General features: G+C 42.6%; 2 protein-coding genes across 4 annotated transcripts in view; both read left to right on the forward strand.

Annotated features, from left to right (window-relative positions):
* The window catches only part of LOC128110542 (rhox homeobox family member 1-like), a 126,381-nt gene that overhangs the window by 90,128 nt on the left and 9,816 nt on the right, over positions 1-26,437 (forward strand). Inside the window, exon 1 of one of the 3 annotated variants that reach the window (XM_052738224.1) lies at positions 24,968-25,341. The exons of the other annotated variants lie outside the window; for them this stretch is intronic. Within the exon in view, the coding sequence (XP_052594184.1) occupies positions 24,968-25,341 (374 nt within the window). Of the gene's footprint in view, positions 1-24,967; positions 25,342-26,437 lie in introns of those variants that run through there. 3 annotated transcript variants of the gene reach the window in all.
* LOC128110564 (rhox homeobox family member 1-like) lies at positions 1,704-5,908 on the forward strand. The gene is made up of 3 exons (XM_052738236.1): positions 1,704-2,089; positions 4,571-4,616; positions 5,708-5,908. Exons 1-3 carry the CDS (start codon positions 1,704-1,706, stop codon positions 5,894-5,896), a joined length of 621 nt encoding a protein of 206 aa, XP_052594196.1. The 3' UTR covers positions 5,897-5,908.

Here is a 26,437-nt window from a genome sequence, read left to right on the forward strand (position 1 = left end):
CTGTGACCAATCAAGTCTTCCAGCGGAGGGATTTAGGACACCAACCCAGCCCCATAATCTTCAAACCTGCAATTTGTCCTATCTACAAGATGTGCTGGAGTAAAAGTGGCACAGAACTTGTGGGAGTGGCCAACTGGTCCAGCCTGAGACCCATGCCACAAGAGGAAGCCCATCCCTGACACTGCCTGGAGCACCAGGACCCAGAGGCTAGATAGCCCAGAGACCTAGGATAGAACCAAACATGACAAGTAAAAAAAAAAAAGTCAATGAAATGATTCCTAACGGTATTCTGCTATACTCACAGATCAGTATCTAGCCCAATCATCATCAGAGAGGCTTCATCCAGCAATTGAAGGAAACAGATGCAGTGACACAGAGCCAAACATTAGGCCAAGCTCTGGGAATCCTACTGAAGAGAGGAAGGAGGAGGGTCAAGGACATCAAAAGAAAACCCGCAGAATCCACTAACCTGGGCTCATAGGGGCTCACGGAGACTGAGCCGACAACCAGGAGCCTGTGTGCGTCAGTCCTCTGCACATATGTCACGGTGATAGAGCTTGGTCCTCTTGTGGGACTTCTAACAGTGGGAGCATGGGCTGTATGACTCTGGCCAGCTTTTGGATTCTTTTCCTCCTATTGGGTTGCCTTATCTAGACTTTATACTAGGGGCGGTGCCTAGTCTTAGTGCAAATTGATATGCCATGTTTGGTTGATATACTTGGGAGGCCTACCCTCTTCTGGAAAGAAACAAAGGAGGAGGGGGGCAGGGAGAGGCACGGGGGGGGGGTGGACTTGGAGGAGAGGAGGGAGGGGAAACTGGTCTGGATGTAAAGTATAATAATAAAAATTTTAAAAAGAAGAAAAGAAAAAAGAAAACTGCCTAGTATATGTATTTCTTTAGCCTCTGTGTAAAGTGTTCTAAGAGAGTTGTTCAAATGCTCTCTCAATTTGAAGTTTTAATATTCCCTGCAACATAAAGAGGGCAAGACCTCCATGATATGTCAGCATTTTCGTCTAAGATCATCCCTAGGCAGGATATTACATGTAAATTCTGACAAATATTCTATTTTTAAAAATCTGGCATATTTAGATTTTCAAACAGTGATCATGAGAGTTTGGTACTGGGTCTCACCAAGTAAAACACTTTAATCGCTGCTCCTGTGTCTAGACGGACCAAGCCAACTCTACATTCAGTGTCTGCAAAGAGATACGGAGAAGAGGCCCTTAATTTGTAATATCATCCTAATTCCCAGCGGGGAAAACATTGGGCTGTGACATTGGAAGGTGGGGCCATGAGATGTCCCCCAAGTTAGACACAGTGTTCTTTTGAATTTTTGTTCCTACCCTATTCTCTGCCTCCAAATAGCCTTAAAACCCATTGTTAGTCCTTGCCAGGGGCCTCTCTGAGACCTAGGCAAATGCCTGAATCCAGGTCCAACTCGGGGCCTATTTCTTGAAGATATCATAAAGGTAGCATTTTACTTCAAGCAGCCCTTTTGCCACACCTCCTAATGGCTACTGTATCCTCCCGTGGGGTGGACCCACCTCTTTACGCCCAAACATACCCCCCACTTGCGCGCCCAAACTAGCCACACCCAGAAGCACGTATATGTGTGCTGTGGAACATGCGCAGCCTGCTGTAACAATTTTCGCCCGGGAACTGGGAGGTGCTCCACGGTGGGCGCTATCTGGAAGCTCTAACAATGGAGAGCAAGTACTTCTACTTCGACCTCGACTATTATGGGGTAGGCTTCTATGAGGAAGAAATAAAGACCGAATCTCAGCAGAGGACAACTTCAGCATCATCCCGTAGATGCTTCGGAAGAGGTGGAGGAGTCTTGCATGAGCTGGGTGGTAAAGACCACACGAACCCTGAATATGACCACTACTATAACCGTGAAACGAACAAAATGCAAGGTAGCCTCAATGAGCCTGGATGGAGAAGTATGGAGGGGCCTGGAAAAGCAGCTGGAGGAGTTTCTCATCGCTCCAGCAAGAAGCATACAAAGCACCACAAGTTCACCTACGGGCAAGTTTGTGAACTGGACAGGGTTTTCCGAGAAACCCAGTATCCTGATGCACTCCGAAGGTATGTACATGCTTTTTAAAGAATCCACTCTGTTTTCCAGGACTTTGGGCTCTTTTACTCTCTCCTGACCTCTGCTTCTTCATTTGAAAAAAAAATACTGTATCCTGAGTATTGAACTCAGAAGCCCTAGAAATGCTAGGCCAATTCTCTTCCCCCAAGTTACATCCCGATTCTATTTTACTTTGCAACTTAAGACAGAGTATAAAGCCAGGAGACGGTGGCTCACGCCTTTAATGCCAGCACTAGGGAGGCAGAGCCAGGCAGATCTCTATGAGTTCCAGGCCAGCCTGGTCTACAGAGCAAGATCCAGGACAGGCACCAAAAGTACACAGATAAACCCTGTCTCGAAAAAACAAACAAACAAAAACAAAAACTTTGCCCTCTGTTTATTATGAACTTGAAATCCTGTCTCATCCTCCCCACAGCTGAGATTAGTTTGTTACCTGAGTTGGCCTCCTTCCCCCTTGGCCCTGAAACCACAAAATCTTCAGCCGAATTTATGGTGGGGGTGAGGAAAATGGCCTCTGAGGATAAAGGTCAAACTTTCTGTGCACTTTTGAAAAAGAAACAAGCCTCCATAATGCTCGTGGTGGGTGTCTCTTTAATTTCACAGTTGTTTTTTAAAAGAAACATAAAAGTCACCGTCAATACCAAGACTAAAGTGAAGAGTATGCAGTGTTTTCAAAACTCTTTTGGGAAAGCCTTTTCAGAGTGTTTTTATGATGCTAAAACAGAACCGTGTGCTTATTAAACCTTTGTCCCCGACCCTTCCTCTAGACTAGTGCATTCTTTTGTTTTTTTATCCCAAGTCTGACTGCTTCAGCTACCACACACAAAGGGAATCATGCAGAGCTTGCCCTTTTCACAGTCCCCTGTTTGTCTCAGCATAATATCCTCAATGCTCATCAGTGTGCTCCTGCATGTGGCAGAATTTTTACGTTCTGGAAGCTGAATGTTACAAAGGCATCTTTGCATATCTATTCTGCTCACTTTTCTCACCACCTGTGAAGGGATGTCTAGATGGGTTTAATCTGTGGCCCACATAAATTGTTCTTTGCTTCTGTGGACAAATACCTCTTTAACTACAAGTTTTAAGTCTTTTGTGGTATATACCAAGAAACTGAAATGCTGGGTTTATTAATTCTATGGTTACTGCTTTGAACAGTCAGTAACTCTATTCCTTTGTGGAACAGATAATACCATCCACAGGAAATCCTAGTTTTGGGGAGGTGAGGACATGCCAGATCCCTGGGGATCACAGTGAATATGGGACCAGTGGCAGATACTGTATCAAAAAAAAAAAATAAAGTGGAGCCAGGCGATGGTGGTGCACACCTTTAATCTCAGCACTCAGGAGACAGAGGCAGGCGGATCTCTGTGAGTTCGAGGCCAGCCTGGGCTCCAGAACTAGTTTCAGGACAGCCAAGACTACATAGAGAAACCCTGTCTCAAAAAAACAAAAATAAATAAATAAACAAACAAATAAATAAAGTGGCTCATGGGGTAAGAGTGCTTAAAACACAAGCCTGAAGATCTGTTTGTTCTCGCAACCCATATAGAAAGCCAGAAGTACTGATGGGCACCTAAATTCCATCAGTCCTACAGGGAGATGGGAGGCAGACACAGGAAAAACCACCACGATGTAGTGATCCAGAAAGACCTAGTAGGCAGCATAACCTCAGAAACAACAAGAAAATCTCCCACTCAACAAGGTCAAAGAGAGGAGACTCTCAAATTTACACCCAACTCTACTCGACCTGCCCTTTGGAGCACTTGTATTTTCCATGTCTTCCTCTGTGTGTGTGTGTGTGTGTGTGTGTGTGTGTGTGTGTGTGTGTGTGTGATATTGTGCAATATATATACATATATATGTATATATATATATATATATATATATATATATAGAGAGAGAGAGAGAGAGAGAGAGAGAAATATGTAATGACTGAAATATTTTTTAGAGCAAGATGACTGACCTGCAAGCATGTCTTCCTGGATTCAGACCCATACCCAATATCCACACAAAACATGAGAAGCTGCACAGAAAAAAAATGAACACTGCTGTAAACAAATACAAATGATATAGTCAATTATCAGTATATTTCCCAATTCCTTATTAGAATTTTACTTCCAAGAGTATGTGTGTGAGCATGGCACAACACCTGAACATGTGGATGTCAGCGGAAAATCTGAGACAGTCTGTTCTCTCCTTCCATCCTGTGGGGCCCAGGGATTGAAGTCAAGTCTTCAGGAATGTCATTGTGTCCCTTCACCCACTGAGCAATCTCCCTGGCTTCGCTAGGGAGTTCTTAAAACAACAGTTAGTGTTTTAACAAGATGAAGTCACTTCTAAAGAGTCCTATCTGGGAAAAAATGATGTAATGAGTATTTGCTGAGGCGGGAGCAGGGATAGCAAGATAACAATGTGGAGAAATCCTATAGGTGCACTTTCCTTACCCCACCTCTGTCCCTTTCTCTCCACAGAAAAGCACTAGCCGAGCTCATTAATGTGGATGAACGCAAGGTGAAGGTCAGTAGAGACTCAGAAGGGCACTGCATCTCAGACCTGCTTTAGGACAGGCATGGCCTTGTCTTCTACACCCAGAGCTCCTGGGTCCTTTATACCTGCTTTATTCGGGCAAACAAGAGTAGAGAGTGTTTGAAAAAGTAAACTCCAGCTAGTGTTTCTTCCCCATTTCTGGAAGTAAAGGAATATGTTTTCCCAAAGGAGAGCAAAACAAAGAAACTGGGTCTCCCATTCTCTGTGTGAAAGGAATGTGTTTATGTGTGTCTAAATATAGCATATATACGTATAACTGATGTATGTATGTTATACACACCTGCATATCCCCTAATTAATACTGAACTATGTGTGACAAAAAGATCTTCTGCACAGTATTTCTGTCTGGAGTCATATTGGGACTCAGGATTGCCATGAGAAATGCTTACGTGATGGCAAGAAGAAGCATTAGCAGGCATTTCAATTGTTACTTAAATACATGCACATAGCTAAAAGAGTGAATGGATAAATATGGAGCAGGGGATGGCTTGCCTTTATACACAGTGAGGAAAATTGTTTAATCAAGGTGAAAAGGATGTGGGATAAGAGCTGAAAAGCCCTTGTGGCTAGCTCTTTTGGGTTTCTTTTGTAACCTTTAGTAAGATGGCCCAGACAAATGCAGCTCTAAATTTAATTTCCCCAGGTTGATATCTTGTGTCAACTCTGAATGATTGCCCCAACTCTTCTTTAATTGCAAAGAAGGCAAGGACTGACAGTTTTGAAAGTCTGTCTACAGAATAGCCCTGATAGTTTCCAGGAGTTGGCATACAGCTGGTTTTCCAAAGGCTTCTGCAGAAGAGTGAGTCTGGTGCTGTGTGTGCTAGGCCAATTTGTTTACTGGTTTATAGTGGTGGTGGAATGGGAACCAGGATTTCCTGAGCTGTGAGCCCATCTTCCACCCTGGGTAATACGTGCAGTCTTGAAAAGTTGGTGAGGAATTGTAAAGTCTATTCTTCTGTGAAGGGAAGAATGTCAGTCCCATATAAAGTTGCATATGTTTTTCCACCATAATATTAACTACTCAGTATGATAAACCAGCCTCTATCTTCATCTGATTTCAGGCTTGGTTTAAAAATCAGAGGGCTAAATACAGGAAAAGACAGACAGAAATACTACTCAGCGGTGACACGTCTGATACCCTGACCAACTTTTCCCCCAAGATGGATGAAGATTCTGACAGCACCTCTGATCCTGAGGAACCACAAGGGTTCCTCTTGTGCCAGCAACATCTTGGCCAATCCTGCTGGTGATGAAAGCATTGTCTTGTCCCATACATTAGCAATAAAGACCAGATTTCTCCAAATACTAGTTGCATTTCTCATCTCGTTCCCACAGAATGAGACAACACTTTGTTCAGCTTCCTGCTAAATGGAGGCCAGAAGAGAAGTCCAAAGCTTGGACAAGAAATGGCCTCTCTTCTACAGCAGAAAAGATAAGAGGATATGGTGGCCACACAGCTTTTATATGCAGAATGGGCTTCTATCTCCACTCTGCTGTGGCTTCCTAGGTGACTGTCACCATCCTCCTTTGGGGATTGGTGATGTAGTCTCCTTGGGCATAGCATCTCTTCCTCATGAGGAACATCTTGGAGAGCAGGAATGTACACAGAGCAGGAATGTGCACGTGAGTGTGAACTTGACACCGGGAGCATGACAAGTTTTTAAGGCTAAACCTTTGCACACAAAACTCTACAACGACTCACAGAGTTAGCAGTGAGGAGCTTAAAGGGTATACTCAGAATATGGAGGGAATGGGAGAAGCCAGAGAGGGGCAGGGAAACCAGGTTACTAGTGCCCAGGAAAGAGAAGGATCCCAGAGTAGAAGCAGGAGGTGGGCATCTGTTTTATTTCCTGTAACTTGGCAACAACTACTTGTTCTACAATGGGAATCAGATTTTTCTTTTTTTTTTTTTTTTTTTTTTTTTTAGGTTTTTCGAGACATGGTTTCTCTGTATAATTTTGGTGCCTGTCCTGGAACTCGCTCTGTACACCAGGCTGGCCTCAAACTCACAGAGATCCGCCTGGCTCTGCCTCCCGAGTGCTGGGATTAAAGGCGTGTGCCACTACCACCTGGCTTATGGGAATTAGATTTCTATTTATAATTTTTTTAAGTGAGCAATAATTTAATTTATTATAAAATTCATTCAAAACGAACATAAAACATGCAGGTGGTGTTACAGGGTTCAAGACCACCTGGGAAAGACCACCAGACAAAACTTTCAATTTTAAAGATAAACCATTCACTTGTGGTGGATTCAGGAACCAGAAAATTTACATTCCTACATCCTATTCAAAATTTCCCTGAAATCCACAAAAACCCAAACAAATAACTAAGCCTTACCTTGCCTGTCACAGCTTCTTTATGGCCTGGCCTCAGGCAAGGAAGGAAGCAAACAGCAGCAGCAACAACAACAAAACAATTTTGGGCTGGAGAGATGGCTCACAGGTTAAGAGCATTGGCTGTTCTTCCAGAGGACCCAGGTTCGATTCCCAGCACCCACATAGCAGCTTACAACTGTAACTCCAATTGCAGGGGAATCGGCACCCTCACACATACATGCAAGCAAAACACCAATGCACATAAAAAAAAAAAGTAATCATCAAAAAAAAAAAAACAAGTTTACTTTTAGAAACGTTACAACAGCCCACCTTCTGCCCGTCTGAGAGCAGCTGCAAAGGGGGAAGACAGGCTAGAGTGTCTAAAGGCACAAACCGCAGGTGTCTCAGCTCTGGGCTGCAAAGGGGGAAGACAGGGGCTAGAGTGTCTAAAGGCACAAACCGCAGGTGTCTCAGCTCTGGGGACTTTTCTGCTTATGTGAGGCATTATCATGTTTTTGATATCGTTTTTGCTTTTCTTTTTTGTTTGTTTTCTGAACAAACAGTGGTTAAGCAAGATTATATAAGCAGAATGGGTGTGTGGTAAGTATTTTAGGATAACAGTTACACAGTAAGAGGAAGGGGAACAATTTTGGGAAATGAGCTAGGTGGCTCTGGGATCAGTTTCCTCTTTAGATTGCTGTCAAGACTTTAACTGCTGACAGGGCTGACGGTAGGGTCATGGTCCAGATAGCCTGTAGTCAACAGTCCATAGACTAAGAATAAGGTCATACTGACTCCTAAGTTTTCTTTTTTTTTCCCCCACACAGTAACTTAGTTCGAAACTCACTTTGAAATGGAGCTACTTTTGAACCATTACAGTGGTGAATGTTGTACAAATTTCTAAAAGTTGCTCTGTATTATTGTTTTAATTTTATAGAATTTTGTGCTTAGGATATTTCCTGGTTTGTTTTGAACAAATGGAAGGCTGTGTAGACGATGTTGAGAGTTTAGAGTGGAGGACACCTTAAATATCTCAGCAAAGCCCTTCCTCAATGCCCTAGAAATTTCTAGGTATCCCTTCTTCCCTGCCTGCACAAACTCCATGTTGGACATTATTCCTGAATGAAACTGGAGCCTGCCAAGCTTTCATGGTCTTTAATTCTGGGAACTTCAAGAGAGCTTGCAAAGCTTGCTGGCTGCTCTGGAAGGAATTATGGCTCCCTGGAGCAGGATTGGAGCAGTGCTGAGCCTTGTGAAAGATTGCAAAGAACCGTTCCATGCTATTTGAAATGTCAGCTGTGTGCTGAACTGTCTTTCAATTCTTAACTCTGCAGAGTCCTGTGATGATTTGTGTAAATGATCCAAATTGTCAAGAGCTGCCTTCATCAAGGATCTCTAGGCCAGTTACAGATGATGCCAGAAGACAAAAAAAAAAGTCAAAAACGTGCACATCTGGGTTAGCTGTGAAATTGTTATCAAAGCTGTGAGATTTTTCCACTCTAACACCAGGGCTCCAGTTGTGTGTCCTCCAGACATGGCACAGGTTGGAGAAACTCTAGTCCATTAGGGCTCCTGCTACCCTTAGAGTGAAGGTAAAGTTTACACAACAGGCCGGCTGTTATCAGGGAAGTCCCTCGGGCCATCATTAAAGGGGCTCAATGCTGGAGAATGTCAGCCTTAAGGCTTCCAGACATAAAGACTTGGTCTTGACACACTTATTGTCAATCACAGAAAGCATGAGAATGGTAGGTGCAGGGATGGTCCTCTAGGACCATCATGAAAATGTCCTGGCTCCTATGCAGTACCCACATGAACATTACTCTCTTCCAGTTTTCCTTTGTTGTGGCTTCCTGTTGCTAAGCCATTCCTGAACTGAACGGTGGAAAGGAACTGGTTTAACCTATGAGCTAGTTAATGTGATTATGGAAAAAAAAAACAAGCAATTCAGGTGCCTCTGAGACTAGAATTTGTAGAGTGAGTGTAGGTGATGCTTTCTCATTGCTCAATCATATTGATTTTGTTCAGGTATAGATGTTTTTCCATGGTGTGAGTTACATCCAGAAAGCCATGGGCAACTAGAACATTTAGAATGTGACACCACACACCTTATCCATTTCATCCATAGTGAGCACCATCTGTGTGTCATGGCAGACAATCAGCTGAGTCCATTTTCTCTTCTCCAAATTTAGCGTTTTTTGTTGGCTTCTTCCAGAATTAGATGAGCAGTTCTAAGTCCTTAATTCCACCTCAGAGTCTTATCAGAGGATGAAATAAAGTCTGCATTCTGACATCTGACAATGAACTGTGCATCTGCCCCTTGCAACTCCTCTCTATGCAACTCCTCTCTAATCCTTATTCTTGTCCAGGAGACTGCAAAGGTCTCAAATGTGGTCCTAATATGCTGTTATATGCATGGGGGAATGCTGTCTTACAAAGCCCACCTTCAGGATAAAGTCAATAACGAATAAGAAGGCACCCATGAGCTGTTCAGACAGCAGGGGAACTTCAAGCCTACAAGGTTGTCTAAGGGTACCTTAACCAGACACCGATAGCATACCATACTCCCACCCACTGCCTCCACTCTAGGCCATAACTTCTCGGGGTCAATAGTAATGACCAGCTAGCCCTTCCCATCCCCGAGTTTCCGGTTCCTTGTTTTGCTCTGGACAGATCCATTGTTTTTGCTGAATGTTTGCTTCTTAGGTACACACAACAACTGCTGCTGCCAGTGCCTGATGCTCTTGTTCATGGCCTCCTGATTCCACTCACATCTCCTTTCCTCAAGAGCTTCTTCATAACAACCAGTGACCGATCTGCCTGAATTCCTCAGTAGCTGAGATGACTTTTGTACACCATCAGGCTTGTTTTCTTTCTTCTATTGACACTCAACTTGAGTGTCTTCACCATGCCAGGGTTAGTGACGATGTCTTATGGGGATCACGATGAAAAATTTCATACAGTTTTTCATGGTCAGAGCAGGCATAGTTGGATCAGCAATCATAGGGACGTTAGCTTTTATCATGGGAGATAAGAACTTTAAAAAACTAAGCATACAGGTTGATCATAACCTAGAAGTATTAAATTTTTCCATTTCTGAATTAAAACAACAGTTAGATTCCCTTAGAAAAATGGCCCTACAAAATCAGAGAGGCTTAGACTTCTCATAAGATAAGGGAGGCTATGTACAGCTTTGGGAAAAATCTGTTGTTTCTGTGCTAAGTAATCAGGAGTAATTAAAAAAAAAATCTTGCCATGGTTGGAAAAAACCTCAAAGACAGATAGAGTGTGAGAGTGAGAGAGAGAGAGAGAGAGAGAGAGAGAGAGAGAGAGAGAGAGAGAGAGATCAGATAAATAGTATCAGTCTCTGTTCTCTTCCTTTCCCTGGCTAACTACTCTGCTATTAGCACTTGCAGGGCCTTTAATTCTCATTCTAATTGGATTAACAGTGGGGCCATGCATCTTAAACTATATGGCCAATTATATATCAATTCAATAAAATTAATGGTCCTTAGAACCAACTATACTTCTTTATAGCAGAATAAGTCCATAATATGACTCATTTACTAAGACCAGTGTGGAAAGTAACAGGCTCTTTGACCATAATAGTCCCCCAGACCTTAACACAACTGACTCCATTCAGGCTATAAGACTCAGCATGTAGACAGCACCACCTGTCAAAAGGAAAACAAAGACCTAATCCATCAAAGTCCATAGTTCTGGGAAAGTCTCTAAATGTACTAACCTTGCTGTCTAGCTTCTGTAGTCCTGCTTCTGGCCAACTATTCCTGTGAGCTGAAGTATGTCCACTCCTTGGGGGAAGAAGATGTGAGCAGAATCAGGAGGCCATAAACAAGAGCATTGGGCACTGGAATGAGGACAGGAATAGCTCTACCTCCCTTTTCTTTTGTAGTCTATGGTCTATATTATGTAAAGCATCAGAGGAAGTACATTTAGTTAAACCATTAATACATAGCCACCAAGTAGTCTCAGGTGCCCAGTAATATTGTTGTTGCCCAGATGAGTTAACCCATAAGGCAGAAGAGTAGGCATCAGAATATGGGGAAGTGCCTAGTTAAAGGTTTTGGAAATTAGACAAGTTTCAGTCCCTTGTAAGTCCTCTAACATAACTTTGAGCTGTCCCAAGTCACAATGAGTTTTGTTAGTCAATGGGTTGACAGTCTAATTAATTCCTATCCCTATGTAGTATGTAGGCTGGGGACCAGCAATCCCGGCTGCTTTATGGCTAGGAATGATTAACTAAGTGGTGGACCTTGTCAAGAGTGGAAAATAATGATGAGAAACCCTCAGCTTCCTGGATTTTAGGAGGTGGGATTCTGGCCCCAGATGTATTAAGTATTTTGGAGGGTAGAGTTGGTCAGGGCTTTGGCAGGGGTAGGATATCTTTTATGATCCAAAAGTCTGGAGACCTGGGTGGGTAGTTTAAATCTATCCCTAGGGTCCTTTCCTGTGGTATTATGGTGGTTTAAATAGGTATGGTCCCCACAGACTCATGTGTTTGAATGCTTGGTGCATAGGAAATGGCATTATTAGATGTTGCTTTTTTGGAGTAGGTGTGGCATTGTTGGAGAAAGTATGTCACTGTGGAGGTGGGCTTTGAGGTCTCATATGCTCAAGCTACGCCTGGTGTGGGACATAGTCTCTCCTGCTGCCTGCAGATCTGGATGTAGAACTCTCAGCTCCTTCTCCAGCACCATGTCTGCCTGCATGCTGCCATGTCCTGCCATGATAATAATGGACTAAACCTCTGAAACTGAAAGCAAGTCCCAATTAAATGTTTTCTTTTATAAGAGTTGCCATGGTCACAGTGTATCTTCACAGCAATAAAAACCCTAACTAAGACAGGTGCAAGTCTGGTTCCCCAGGTTTTCCCTATTTCCCAAAGGCCAGAATTGTTTTTAAGGAATTTTTTAAGGAAGCTTCAGTTTTACAATTCCAATTTTTTCGATGGAAACCTCCTTATTCCTGGCAACTAAGGGCTTGGCTACAGGGTATGCATAGAATTATAAATTCTGTATTCCTATCCCAAAACATAAACTCCCACATCTTTTCTTTTCTCAGTGCAACCAGGCATTTAAAGTGGGCATCAGTGAGCAAAAGTCAAAATTAATGTGGGTTCTGGTCTGTAGACATATTAGCTAATACCTTCCCTGTATCTGTCTTCTTCAGTTCCCAGGTCCAGGCCTAAGGGTGCTGGGGTTTGGACCATGACCTTGTATTCATACCAAACATAAGACTCAGGAGGAGGTAGAGGAAAGGGAAGTGGAAAGTGGAAGGGCCTGGGACCCAATGAAACCTTAATTTTAAGGTGTCCATAGTCTGGAGACGGTCCATTTGGTATCATCCATGGCTTATAATCTCTTGACCTGGGTGCAGTAGATCCATGATATAATGCCAGCTATCTCCAGGGTCATGGGAGTGGAGAGAATTACTATGTATGGTCCTTTTAAAATTGGTTTCAGCACCTAATTGGTTATCCATTGGTTACCAGACAGTACCACTATGCTTGAATAATGGAAAACTGGTGGTGGATTCTGAGGTCAGCTGGGTCTCTCGAATAGTCTGATGAATGGAGGAATGAAGGATCTGTAGTGACTTGAGAAAGGAATGATTAGGGAGTTCTACCAACTTCTGGTCTCTTAGCCAGGGAAGCAATGGGGAGGTCTTCCAAACATAGTCTCATAGGGGATAAATCTCTCCTTATGTGGGGTGCAGTAGGCCCAAAGCAAAGCAAAAGAAGGTCTATTCACCCTTTGATGAACTCTAATGTGAGTTTTATTAGATTTTTTAATGTTTTATTTTTTTAACCTGCCCAGAACTCTGAAGTCTATATGCATAATGAAATTTTCAATCTATTTCTAAAGCTGTTACTATTAAGTATATTACCATTACTTTTAATAGTAAAAGCTTTAGGGATTTTATAGAGGTTTTAGCTATGAAAGCCAGGCCACTGTTGGACACCATTGCTAGAGGGAGACCAAATCAGGGGACCAGTTCTTGAAGAAGCTTTTTAGCTATTATTTGAGCAGTTTCAGCCTATATGGGGGACACTGATACCACCCAGAAAGGGTATCTATAAAACTAGTAAGTACTTTTATCCTCCTCTGGCAGGATGGATCTCAGTGAAGTCAGTTCTCAGGATGTTGGCCTCTCATTTGGACCCTTCCTGGGTAAGGGCTCTCTGTTTGGATTTACTTGAGCACAAACCTGGCATCTGGCTGAGAAATCTTGAGCCAGACTGTCCAGTCTAGGTATAACACACCCTGGTCTGAGCACCTCAGAAAGTTCTGTGGACCCCAGATGAGTAGCCTTGTGAAGATCAATTACCAGAGTCCAGTTAGTTGTTTGTGGTAGAATGATCTTCCTCTCTGGTGTCCTCTATTGACCTGTGGGTTTTAGTTGGCCATTTCATCCTCTATTTCTTTTGGTTGTACCAAGGAGTCTCAGGCATCACTGAGTTGGGGTATGTCACCAGAATATCAATAGGCCCCACTGGTCTTAGGGCTATGTGCCAGGCAGCCAGGATAGAAGTCTGGTTACCTCTTGCCTCAGAGAAATTATCTTTCTTATGTCCTTAGCAGTGGAGGATATCAGTTTGTAGGGAAAGCCAAATAGCCTCTAAAAGGACCAAGATTGTCTCTATTTTTTTGTAATGTCCATTTTCCCAATGGTGAGAAGCCCTCTTTTTCTACAGACAATTCCATGGATGTGCTCAGAGGCAAAAGCATAGCTACTGTCTGTGTATATGGTAGTGAACTTTCCTTTTTGTTGTCTGAAAGGCTGGGTAGATTGAACAGTTTTGCTTTCTGGACTGAGGTACCTGGCTTGGGCACAAATCCTTTCAGGTAAAGTAATTACTGCAGCCCCCACGTACCTGGTTTCATTGTTTGTAGACGAATTTCTAAACAGTCTTATTAAATAAGAAACATGGAGCCAAATACAGGGGTGAAAGCCGTAGAGATCATAGTGATAACCACCAACTAACCTTAGCTCATCACACCGCCATAGCTTCCCCAGAGAACTAGCTTCTTCCTGTCTAACCTGTGCCTTTATTGCCTTGCTGTTCTGCCTTCTCATTGGCTCTTAACCCAGCCACATCACTTCCTCATCACTGCCTGTCTATACAGACCTCCAGGTCTCTATGGTTGGTACTGGGATTAAAGGTTCATGTCGCCACACTTGGCTGTGTCCTTGAAGGCACAGAGACTCTGCCTGCCATGTGATTGGATTAAGGGCATGTGCTACCACTGCCTGACTTTTGTTTATGGCTGGCTATGACCTCTGATCTCCAGGCAAACTTTATTTATCAACATACAAATAAAATATCACCACATTTCAGCACAAATAAAACATCACCACAATTGTTCATCTTGTGACAGTCATGAATGAGCACCTGTGGGTTGTCATCAGGCAAAAGGGTAGCAGGATTGTTGATAGTGAGTTTCTCAAACTGTACTTGAGGGTGGTCCAGGAGTGGGTCTAGTATTAGGTCACACAGGCATTTGACAGCTAGCAATTTGGTGTTCCTTGGGGGAGGGCCTTAATGGTGTGGGGTACTGTGAGTAGAAGATTCTGACCCAGAGTTAACTTATTTGCTTTTTCCATTAGACTGACAGTAGCTGCCACAGCTCTTAGACAGATGGGTCATCCTGTGGCTGCAGGATTCAGTCATTTGGACAGGGCATTTCCATGGCCCCGAAGTTTGGGTTTAAATACCTTTTGTAAAGATTTTTGTTTCATGGACAAATAGATGAAAAGGTTTTGAGACATCTGGAAGTGCTCGGGCTAGAGCTGAAGTCAAGGCTGATTTTAAAGCCTCAAACACCTGTTTTGTTCAATCTCAGTCCAGATTAGAGGCTCAGTGACTCCTTGTGATGGTATATAGAGGCCTGGCTATTTCCACAAATTCTAGTATCCAAAGGTAGCAATACCTAGCTGCACCTAGGAACTCTCAAACTTGTCCCTTAGTCTTTGGAGTTGGCATCTGAAGGATGGCAGTAATCCTACTCCTAGATAGACTCTTTTTGTCTCCCCACAGCTAGTAGCCAAGATAGGTAGCCTCTGCAAAGTCAGGCTTTCTTACCTGACACTCTATAGCCCAAGGACTGTAACTCTGGCAGCAGTCCCTCAATGGCCCTTTTATAATCTATTTTCCCGTGGAAACCTCTGATGGAAGGGCAGGAGTCAACACTTAATGTGTCATCAAACAGGGTTGGAGAATTTTTAAATCCTTGGGCCAAACTGGTCCAGGTACAGTGACCACTGTAACCTCTCTGTGTATCTTTCCATTTAAAAGTAAAGATGATGGGTTGACTCACCTCTGCCAATGGGATACTGGACAATGTGTCTTTTAGGTCTAAGACAGTGTACACCTATTTCTCTGGAGGAATCAGACTCTTGAGAATCAGAGGTCCTGTGTTTCCTCACAGGCAGTGGAGGCATATTTCAGTGTGACTCGAAGGGCGCCAAGGATGCCCGTGTCTCCAATGCAGGCAATATGGAGGAACTTGGTGTTAAGCCAGACCTGGAGAGTTGGTTTCTGCCCATAACCCTGGGAATCTTTGTTGTATCTTTAGATCGAGAGGCAAGACTTCCAGGGAGGAGATTTTCTTCTGACAGAGGGCAACACATCAAAATTTTGCTGGATTTCTGTGAGTCGGTTTCATCATTAGAAAAGGTTACAGTGGATTTCAGTTGATGCAAAAGGTCTTGTCTCTTAATCAGTTCTCTATAGTTGAACATCTTTTTTTAGCTACCTCCAGCAACTAGGACCTATTTATATAATTATTTTTTTAAGTTTTATAGCCTTTGTTAATGTCTGCGGCCAACTGGGTAAGAAAGGAAATCTTTTTAGCAGAAGTCTTTAATCCTTCTAAAAAGGACCTAGCAAACATTGTTTAAAGTCTCCTTGGTCATGTTGGGTAGAAGGGAAAATCCATTCTATCCAGGCTGCATTGTCCAGCAGTGATCCCCCTGCCCAGTCCCAGAAGCAATTTTTCTATTTTTTTTTCAGAGAATGGTGGGTTTTGAGTTTTCCAATTATACTGACCATTGATTGAAAATATGATGTAAATCATGAAAGAGGAAAGATGAATTTTCCCTTTTCCTGAGACTGTTAAGAGCAGATAGAGAAGCTGAGGGATTGTGCGTCTTAGGGAACTGTTTCCCCCTCCCTGTGTGCATTCTGCTTAGAGGCAGGGAGCCCTGGATGAGAGATTTGGCCTCTCCCAGCCTCAGCGTGGGGACCAACTGAGACCAGACCGTGAGAACAGGTCATATGGTGAAACAAGTGAGCACTCCGTGAATGGGACAGGCAGGATTTTGGGGGTTTCTCTGGGCAACCTGGCAGAGCCAAAAGGATTTGGGTCCCCAACAAGAGGCATAGTTATTAATCAAGGGGTTGGGAATTTCACAGCAGAGAAAGCCATTGGTCAATGCAGGGAAACAGAACTGACAGAAACACATGGAAAGACACACGGAGACACACACAGTAAAGACAACCAGGGATAGCTACCACACATTCATACACCTGAACAGGAAGTGGGAATCTGGTAACATCTCACACGGATCCAGGACATTGGATCAGAGGTTTACCTCCAACCTCTCCTATGTGTCTAAACATAAGGTGCCTCAACCAGGTTTAACTCTGGAGGTGGCAGACTAGGCAAATTTCTAACTTGTTTCCTTTTGGGGTGGTGGTATCAGACTCCTCCAAAATGTTAAGCAGCAATTGATCAAAGTGAATCCCAGAGCCCTGGAACATCTCAGGTTGCATACTCCCTAGGAGTCTCCTGAGCACCACCCTCTTCCTGGCTCTGAGATCCCAGTGTCTGAAGTTCTAGTCTTCAGGATCTCAATGTGGCCTCCAGAAATGGGATGACATATTTCAGTTAACAAGAATAGTTAGCCAGAAGCAGAACTACAGAAACCAATAAGCAAGATCATTACATTTAGAGACTTTCCTAGAACTATGGACTTTGATGGATTAGGCCTTTGTTTTCACTTTTTATGTGGTATTGTCTATTTGCTGAGTTTTATGGCCTGAAATGTGCTTCCATCATGGAGTCAGTTGTGCTAAGTTCTGGGGGCCTGTTACAGTTTCCAGAAATCTCTTTATGTTGCCAAACAGAAGTTCACACCCATTAAATACATGCTATTTCCCCTTGTTGGAGACCATGGCTACAACTATGCATTTTCATCTCCTGAATCTGAGTCCTTTAGCTACATCACATAAGATGAAGTCATGCAGAACCTGCACTTTTCAGACTACCATGTTTCACTTAGTACAGTGTCCTCCAGGCTCATTATTGTGCTTACACACATTTGGAATTCTCCTTTCACAAGGCTAGACAATAACCCAAAGAGATCTTTGCAAAGATGTTGTGTGTTTTCTTTTATCAACATCTATGGAAGGGTATCTGGGTATACTTTGTCTTGAAGTCCATATGAATTGTGTTTTGTTGCTGTGAATCAGGGTGGTCAAATCCCACTCCAGCTCTAGGTTTTAGGTGTTTGCAGGGTATAACCCAGAAGCTGAATTGCTGGGCAGTACATTAAATCTGTCTCAACTGCTTTAGGTGCTTACTGAATATCTTCCCTCCTGGTTGAACAAATTCACATTATTATTCATAGACAGGGACTGGCTAGATTCCTGGGGGTCGCTGGTAAGACAGCCTAGTTAACTTGATCATCTCTAGGCCAGTGAGAGGTCTTGTATCAAAAGACAAGGAATGTTTTCTGTAGAGCTGGTTCAACACATAAAAGCATTTAGCAAGAAAGCCTGAGTATTTGAATTTGTTCTCAGATCCGCTTAAGGCCAGATACAGTGGTGAGCATCTGGAATCCCAGCACACATACAGGGGTATAACCTACAACAACCAGAGAAAATTGACTAGAAGCTATTAGTCCAAGTCTCAAAAAGAAGGAGACAAGAGGAACACTGCCTGAGCACCACAGAAGGCAAAAGGAGACTCCTAAAAGGTGTTGCCTAACATCTGCCATTCACATATGTGCCTGTGCCCTGTGTCCCCTCTCTCTTTTATACCCCCTCCATCTCCCCCCTTACTCTCTTACACTTCCTCCCTCTCCCTCCCCCCAATTATCTGTCACATACCCAACACACAAACACACACACAAATTAATAAATAAATTAAACTATGAAAAATAAGGTATGGGGGGGGTCTCCTGAGTGTGTCCTCCTACATCTTTACCCACAATCAGAAACATGCATACATATACCACAAAAAAAACATTCATAGCTAAAAATGAATACACCTGTAAATGAACAAATATGATATAGTCAATTATCAGTGTATTTCTCAACTCCGGTTCCTTATTAGAATTTTACTTCCAAGAGTATGTGTGTGAGCATGGCACAACACCTGAACATGTGAGTGTCAGCGGAAAATCTGAGGCAGTCTGTTCTCTCCTTCCATCCTGTGGGGCCCAGGGATTGAAGTCAAGTCTTCAGGAATGTCATTGTGTCCCTTCACCCACTGAGCAATCTCCCTGGCTGCGCTAGGGAGTTTTTTCTTTTTTCTTTTTTAAAATTAATTTTTTCCCAGCCTGATCACATTTTCCCCTCCTTCCCTTCTCTCCTCCCAGTCCCTCCCCTCAACCTCCCCTCTCCTTTCTCTTCAGAAAAGGGCAGGCCTCCCATGTATATCAGCCAGCCATGGCACATCAACGCTAGGGAGTTCTGAAAACAACCTTAAATGTTTTGACAAGATGAAGTCACTTCTAAACAGTTCTCTCTGTGAAAACTGATGAAATGAGAATTTGCTGAAGTGGGAGAAAGGATAGCAAAATAAAAATGTGGAGAAATTGTATGTGTGCACTTTCCTTACCAGCCTCCCCTGATGGGGGTAGTAACCATCAGCTAGCCCTTCCCATCCCCGAGTTTCCGATTCCTTGTTTTGCTCTGGACACATCTGTTGTTTTTGCTGAATGTTTGCTTCTTAGGTACACACAACAACTGCTGCTGCCAGTGCCCGATGCTCATGCTCATGGCCTCCTGATTCCACTCACATCCCCTTTCCCCAAGAGCCTCTCCACAGACAGCATGTGGGGAATCAGTAGGCTAAGACACTGATCACACAAGTCCCAGGAGAGTTCCTGACAGGCCCCTGGGAGGCTGCAGCAGACTGTGAAGCCAGGACAGTACTGCCCATGAAAGCTGCTCAGGCAGAGCCTTCCCTCACTGCCAGGAAGGGTATGACCACTATGTGTTCCAGCCCCTCACCTGCTCTGTGCCACCTTCTGTAGAAATTGTAATAAAACAGCTTTTTCTGTGGAGGGCACACACAAGGAGTAAATGGATAATTCTGTACTTTATTGCTAATATAAGTGGGGAAAGATAGGGATGTCCTGGCCGGCATGGATGTCAAAGTCCTGGTGAGACCAGATGAGCCCATCCCCCACTTGTTCCTGGAGAATGATGACATTCTTGGACTCCACCAAAGTCTTCATGGCGAGGTCTTCCTTGGTAGGAGGGGGATGTGTGTTTGTCATTATTACCCTCTGATTCTTCCTAAGTTTAGCTCTCTTGTTGTTAAACCAATCCTGAAATCTGAGAGAGAGCACTGCTAGACCACTGTTAATAGTTTCTAAAATATTAAAAAATTTCCTAATTTAGTTCAAATTGTTTTCTCTGGTAAGGGCTTCCTTTATCCTGGAGATATATATTCTGAGCATATATTTCAGTGTTTCAGAATGTCAGGCAAATCAGAATTATGTCTAAGAATATTTACCTACAATTTTCTGTCTTTAGAGATATGAACACCAATATTCAGAGAAAAAAAGGATTTGTCTCCTATCCCACTGCTGGCTATCTCAGAATCTTTAATATGCAAAACCCTTACTGTGAGTTAGTGTGATGAAATAGAACTTCAAATATTTAAGGATGAAAATTAGCCAATGGAATCTCCCAGAATTTAAAAGCTTCTGTATAGCAAGGGGAGCAATCAACTGAGTGAAGAAGAAGTCCACAAAGTTGGAAAAGATCTTTCCCAGTTACATATCTCATAGAAGATTAATATCCCAAATATACAAAGAACTTGAAAAATAAAGAATCAAGAAAATAAACCCAATTAAAATGAGCTATGCAGATGGGGAGACCTTACCCTCTCTGAGGAGTGGTTAGGGAGGTGCGGGGAGGTGGGTGAATGGGATGAGGGGAGGGAGGGGAAACTGTGGTTGGTATGTAAAATGGGAAAAAACACTTTTAAATAAAAAAATAAAATGGGCTATGGATATAAAAAGGGAGTTATATAAGGAAGAAATAAAAATTGCAAAAAAATATTCCAAATGTGTTCAACATCCTTGGGAATTAGAGAAATTAAAATTAATATTATTTTCATATTTCCTTAGTATCTTTTAAAAAGTCGTGTAAACACAATGACCACCATGGCTAGATATCCCTAAAGATATCTATAAGAGTGGCTCTTCTATCTTGGTGGTAACCAAATGTTGTCTCATTAGACTTAAGATCTGCTAATGGGAAGGAACTCATGCTTGATACTATAGATCCAGTCAACTATGTATGGCTAGTGAGATCACATCTCTTAGAGGAGAATGTACTATTGTCACTTTCCTAACTAGTATAATTTCTAACTTCACTCTAAATACTTACTTTTATACCCACAGATAAGGGTAGATCTCACCCATCAACAAAGAAGCATCTTTTTGCATCAGGAGATCATTACATAAAGCCACAGCTGACCAAATTGCAGAGACTACCTTACCATGTGGTGCCAGCCCCAACTTGTACATTTACAACACACTTTGTACTCCTAAGCCTCCGGAAACATGAATGAATAGGGAGCAGAAAGATTGTAAGATACTGAAGACCTGGAAGTCTGTTGTGAGATTGTGTCTTCTAACTATGAAAGGGAAGCTATACCCATGAAATCTCAACAACATTGCTCTCTAAACAAAATTTTAACAATTCTAATAGCAAGTGACATCCCAACAAAATGGGTGAAATTTTACTAGACTCCACTCCTAGATGAAGAGCTATAAGCAATTATCAATTTCTGATAAAGGGAGAACTAGTCTTCCGCACAATTGAGGCCCTTAATTGGTTATCAATACCAAATGGTCATCCCTAAATATATAGACATACAAGCAACACTAAAGAGACTCAGCAGGTTGTATTTGTATATTTATTCACACATATGTAGTGATAAAAATTTTTAAATGAGGTCATGAATTTGAGAGAGAGTGGAGGCATGGGATGGGTGAGAGGAATAAGATGAGGAGAAACTATGTAATTATATTTTAATTCAATTTCATTTAAAAACTGTCTAAACTACAACATGAAGCTCAGAATCCCTGCCCAACAGACCATATTCATGCATATATCTTGATGTGGTTTTGTGTTTCCCAAATTATCCCACCATCAAAAGTCCTTTTACATATTCCCCAAACTTTGGCTCATATGACTAAAGAAATCCAAGAATTTCTTTAAGGCTGTATCTCACCTGTACGGGTCTCCTGCGATATCAATATAGTTATATCCGAAGGCAAAGATGGGTGGTGAGAGTGAGTCCTAAGGGTCATCAGCCTTGTATTGTTGAACAGCTCCTTCAGGGAATGTCAGTGCCATTGGTGTTGACTATGCAAGATTAATTCCCCTCCACCAACAGTGGGGAGAATCGTACTGTAGGAGTACAGGTAAGGATGCAGACTCCAGAAAAGGTAGGGAAACTCCTCCCACACATGAAATAAACCCTTCAGAAACCAAAGAGTTCAATGTCCTAAGTTTCATCAGTGTCTTGGGTCTCATCAGGGTCCTCCCTTATATCTCCACACCACCTTACAGAATCCCATCCTTTTACAATGAGAGTCGTAACTCTAACTCCCTGTCCCCTTCCAGTCTGAGATTTTAATATAATATTGTAAGTCAGCCAGTCTCACAATAAAGGCTTTCTTTTTTTATTTTCTTTGCTTTTTTTTTTTACAGTTTTAGACCTGGTTTCTGAATGGAAGATGTTTATCAAATTAGATTGTTTATGCAAATTTAGACCTAGGAAAATGTATCTCTGCTGTGGATATCACTCTGTATAAATAAACACTGATTGGCCAATAGCCAGACAGGAAGTATAGGCGGGACTAACAGAGAGAAGAATTGAGGAAACAGAAAGGGAAGGGAGAGATTGCCTGGAGCCGCCAGGACAAGGAAGATGTAAGGTACCGATAAGCCACGAGCCACGTGGCAAAGTATAGATTAATAGAAATGGGCTAAATATAAGAGTAAGAGCTAGACAATGATAGGCCTGAGCTAATGGCCAAGCAGTTTAAATAATGTAAGAGTCTGTGTGTTTATTTTATAAGTGGGCTCCAGGACTGGCAGGACTTGGCGGGAGCTGGAGAGAAATTCTCCAGGTACATATCTCTCTACATTAATTTTCTTTCCTTTGTTACTTTATCCAGACCTGCCAGGAGCAACTACCTAACATCTTTATATACCTTAGGAACAATTTTTCAGAAATGTTCAAAAGTGTTGTCTATACAATCATTAAATTCTTTGTCTCTCACAGTGGTGAATCAATAGTATGTAATGTTTTGTTTTGTGTATTTCATTAAACAGTTTGTCCAATGAGAAATCAGTCATCTCCATACCATCTGGAGAGAAATTTTGCTAATTTAAGTACAGCCAAATTAGATAGCCAGCTCCAGACACCATCAAGCCTGTATGAGAAATTCATCATTAGCAATTATTTCTCTAGTACCATAGCAGATCTAAAGAAAATTTCCTAAATTGACTTATGGAGCAGAAGCTGAGTAATCTAACCAAGGCTATCTGTACACTGGAGAGGCAGAGAACTCAGTAGCTCCTCAGACCAAGAAGCTAGACCCCTCAGCAATTCTAATCTGAAAATCTGGAAGATCCCTGAAAAGTCTTGTTTTGAGTCTGTCAGACAAGGGAACAACAGAGATGATAGATTTACCCAGTAAACAAGGAAGTGAATGTTTTTCCCTTGACCTCATTATATCTGGACTTCCAGTTGGAATATGTTACCTATATTGAGGGGTAATTCTCTCTAGAAAAACCCTCAGAGTCTCCTAGGGGTGTGATTCTTAGGTAATTCTAAATTCAGTCAAATTAACAACCAAGAGAATCCATCACAGAGGTCACAGAGAAGAGAAATGCCTCTGAAGACTTCAGAAAACCCATCTAAGCTGGGGTCAACCTTGTGGTTTTTAGACTGACAGCTGTAGAGCCTGCATGGGACCGGACTAGGCCTTCTGCATATGGGAGACAGTTGTGTAGTTTGGTCTGTTTGAGGGGCCCTGGCAGTGGGATCAGGATCTATCCCTGGTGCATGAACTGGCTTTTTAGAGCCCATTACCTATGGTGGGATGCCTTGCTCAGCCTTGATTCAGGGGCGGGGGCCTTGGTCCTGCCTCAACTGAATGTACCAGGCTTTACTCCCCATAGGAAGCCTTATCCTTTTGGAGGAGGCTCTGGATACCCAGTCACTGCTGAATTTGATAAGTCAAGAGTCCTCAAACCTTCACAAGACCTCCCTAAATATTTTAAACTGTGACCTTCTTGGATCTAAAATTTTATGTCATCAAAGGTAGAGACAGGCATGAAACACTTGTATACAAGTCAAATACTTACTAATAATAAATCATGAAGAATTTCACCTTAAAATGATTGTGTACATAACTATATCAGGGCCCAGACCTTAGTAGGCCTCTAGACCTTAGCACAACTGACTCCATGATGGAAGTACCATTCAGGTTGTAAAACTCATCACGTAGACAGTACCTGCCAAAATGAAAACAAAGACCCAATCCACCAAAGTCCATAGTTCTAGAAAAGTCTCTAAATGTACTAACCTTACTTTTTGGCTTCTCTACTTCGGCTTCTGGCCAACTGTTCTCGTTAACTGTAGTCTGTCAACCAAGAACATGGTTTTTGTGCTTAAAAGGTCACCCTGAGAAAGGTTTAGGGTTTGGGGTCCCAAACTCTTAAACTCCTGTCCAAGTAGTTTTCTCTGGTGGATACTCCACAACATATATAAAAGTATATATGATTGTACTATTTGTTAAAATTAAAAACAAATCTTCATAGTTATACACATGTGCTTCCTTTTCTTTTTACACAGAATTAAATCACTAATTTGATTTTCCAGGATGTAATGAATCAGCCAATATTTTTCAGAGTTGATCATTATTTTGATTTCATAATTTCCAACAATAAGAATGATGCTTCAGCTGGGCGGTGGTGGCGCACACCTTTAATCCCAGCACTCGGGAGGCAGAGCCAGGCGGATCTCTGTGAGTTCGAGGCCAACCTGGGCTACCAAGTGAGTTCCAGGAAAAGGTGCAAAGCTACACAGAGAAACCCTGTCTCGAAAAACCAAAAAAAAAAAAAAAAAAAAAAAAAAAAAAAAAAAAAAAAAGAATGATGCTTCAAATAATAGATAGTACAAAAAGATGAAGGTTTATTTAGGACCATATCAGAAAAATCAGAAATTATATACTAATATGATAGTTTAATTATCTTATTTTCATTGATATCCTGTCTCCATCTTTCAATCACCTTAAAATGCATTCTCAGCCATAGTCGAGATCCTCTCTTAGGCCCAAGGAAACTCCTCATCTCAGGATCAACTACTGGTCTCTTTCTCAAATGAGTCAGAAAACTAGCATTCTGCTTCAAGCAGCCTTTTTTTTTTTTTTTTTTTTTTTTTTTTTTTTTTTTTTTTTGGCCACACTACTTATGGCAAGTGTTGTTATTCCATGGGGTGGATCCATACACAAGTTTGTGCCCACACTCCACCTCTTGAGTGCCTAAACTAGAACCTCACCCAGAGTTGTAAGTTGAAAGCCAATAGCAGCGGTGGAGAGGGGCACGTGCGCATGCATAGAGGGACGTGTGCAGCCTGGGGAATCCAGAAAGCTCCTCAGCTGGCTTCAAGGCGCACAGCTTCTGCGGAGCCACAAGGGTGCGCCTTCTGACGAGCTCAGGTCATGGCACGCAAGTACTTCTACTTCGACTATGACTATTATGGCGTGAGCTTCTATGAGGAAGAAGTAACAACTGAATCTGAAAAAAAGGTGATCTGTGCAGCAAACAGTGGCAGCTTTGACAGTGGAGTAACAGACACCCTGAATAAGCCATGCTTTGAGGGCCACCAGAGCTCTGTAGACAACCACAGCTACCAGGGCTGTGACATGAATGACAACCAAGACACTGAGCAAGAAGAGCTGGAGGTGGCCAGGACTGTGGTAGATGAACAGCCGTCATTCAGGATTCGTCAGAGACCATACAGATTCACGCCTGGACAGCTGTGGGAACTGCGGGCAGTCTTCGAAGAAACTCACTACCCAGATGCCCTCAGAAGGTGTGTACCAGGTCTGTCCTTCAGGACTTTGGGCTCCTTTTCCTCTCCTCTGACCTCTCCTCACTCTTGTTAAAAGTTTTTAATGTCTTTGAGATTCAGCATATAGACTCACCCACGCTAAGTGTAGATTTGCCCCTGAGGTAGAAGCTCCTCGAGGAGCTTCAGGGCAAAGAGCCTCGGTGGGCGCCACAGGAGTGCGCCCTCTAGCTAGCTCAGGCCATGATCTCACTCTGAGGAAGAAACAGCCATTGAACCTGAGCAAAGGGGTGACCTACACAGCAGCAGGCAATGGCGGCTTTTGCAAAGGAGTCTCGGGCTCCTTGAATGAACGGCGTTGTGGGGGCCACCAGAGCCCTGTAAGCGACCACGACATCTTTTTTAGTTTTGTTAAACCAGGGTCTGAGTTGTGCAGGCTGGCCTTGAACCAACCATGACGTATCTTCATGGTCAAATGTCTTTAAGAAGGTCGTCTTCGGCCGGGCAGTGGTGGCACAGGCCTTTAATCTCAGCACTCGGGAGACAGAGCCAGGCAGATCTCTGTGAGTTCGAGGCCAGCCTGGTCTACAGAGTGAGGTCCAGGGCAGGCACCAAAACTACGCAGAGAAACCTTGTCTCAGAAGAAAAAAAAAAGGTCGTCTTCTCCTGTCTAAGTCTGGGTGTGTTTTGAAGTGAGTTATCGATGTTCAAATATGCTGTCTGATTGCATGATGTTTTCTTCTCAGGATCATTTCTTTCAATACACAGAAAGGTTAAAATTTATTAAACATTTGTATTTGTCTATTTTATATGTATTGCCTGTGTGGGGCCTGCTTTTTGTACATAAAATTTTTCAGAAATCAAATGTTCAGAAAATGAAGACTTCCATGTCCCTACAAACATATACCATTCTGGCCGTCAGTTTGTGTAGTTAGCTGTACCTAGTGGCACAGCTCCATAATCTCAGCCACATGAAAGGCAGATCCAAGAAGATGGAAACTCCCAGGTTTATCAGGGCTCAGGAGGATGCTCAAGGCTAGCAATGAGCAGCTTACTGTGATTCAGTCTCAAAATAAGACTAAAAAAATATAAATATAAATATAAAAAACATACAACTCAG

Source organism: Peromyscus californicus, unplaced genomic scaffold, assembly GCF_007827085.1.
Source record: "Peromyscus californicus insignis strain IS unplaced genomic scaffold, ASM782708v3 Scaffold_10__1_contigs__length_136768540, whole genome shotgun sequence".
Classification (NCBI taxonomy): domain Eukaryota; kingdom Metazoa; phylum Chordata; class Mammalia; order Rodentia; family Cricetidae; genus Peromyscus; species Peromyscus californicus.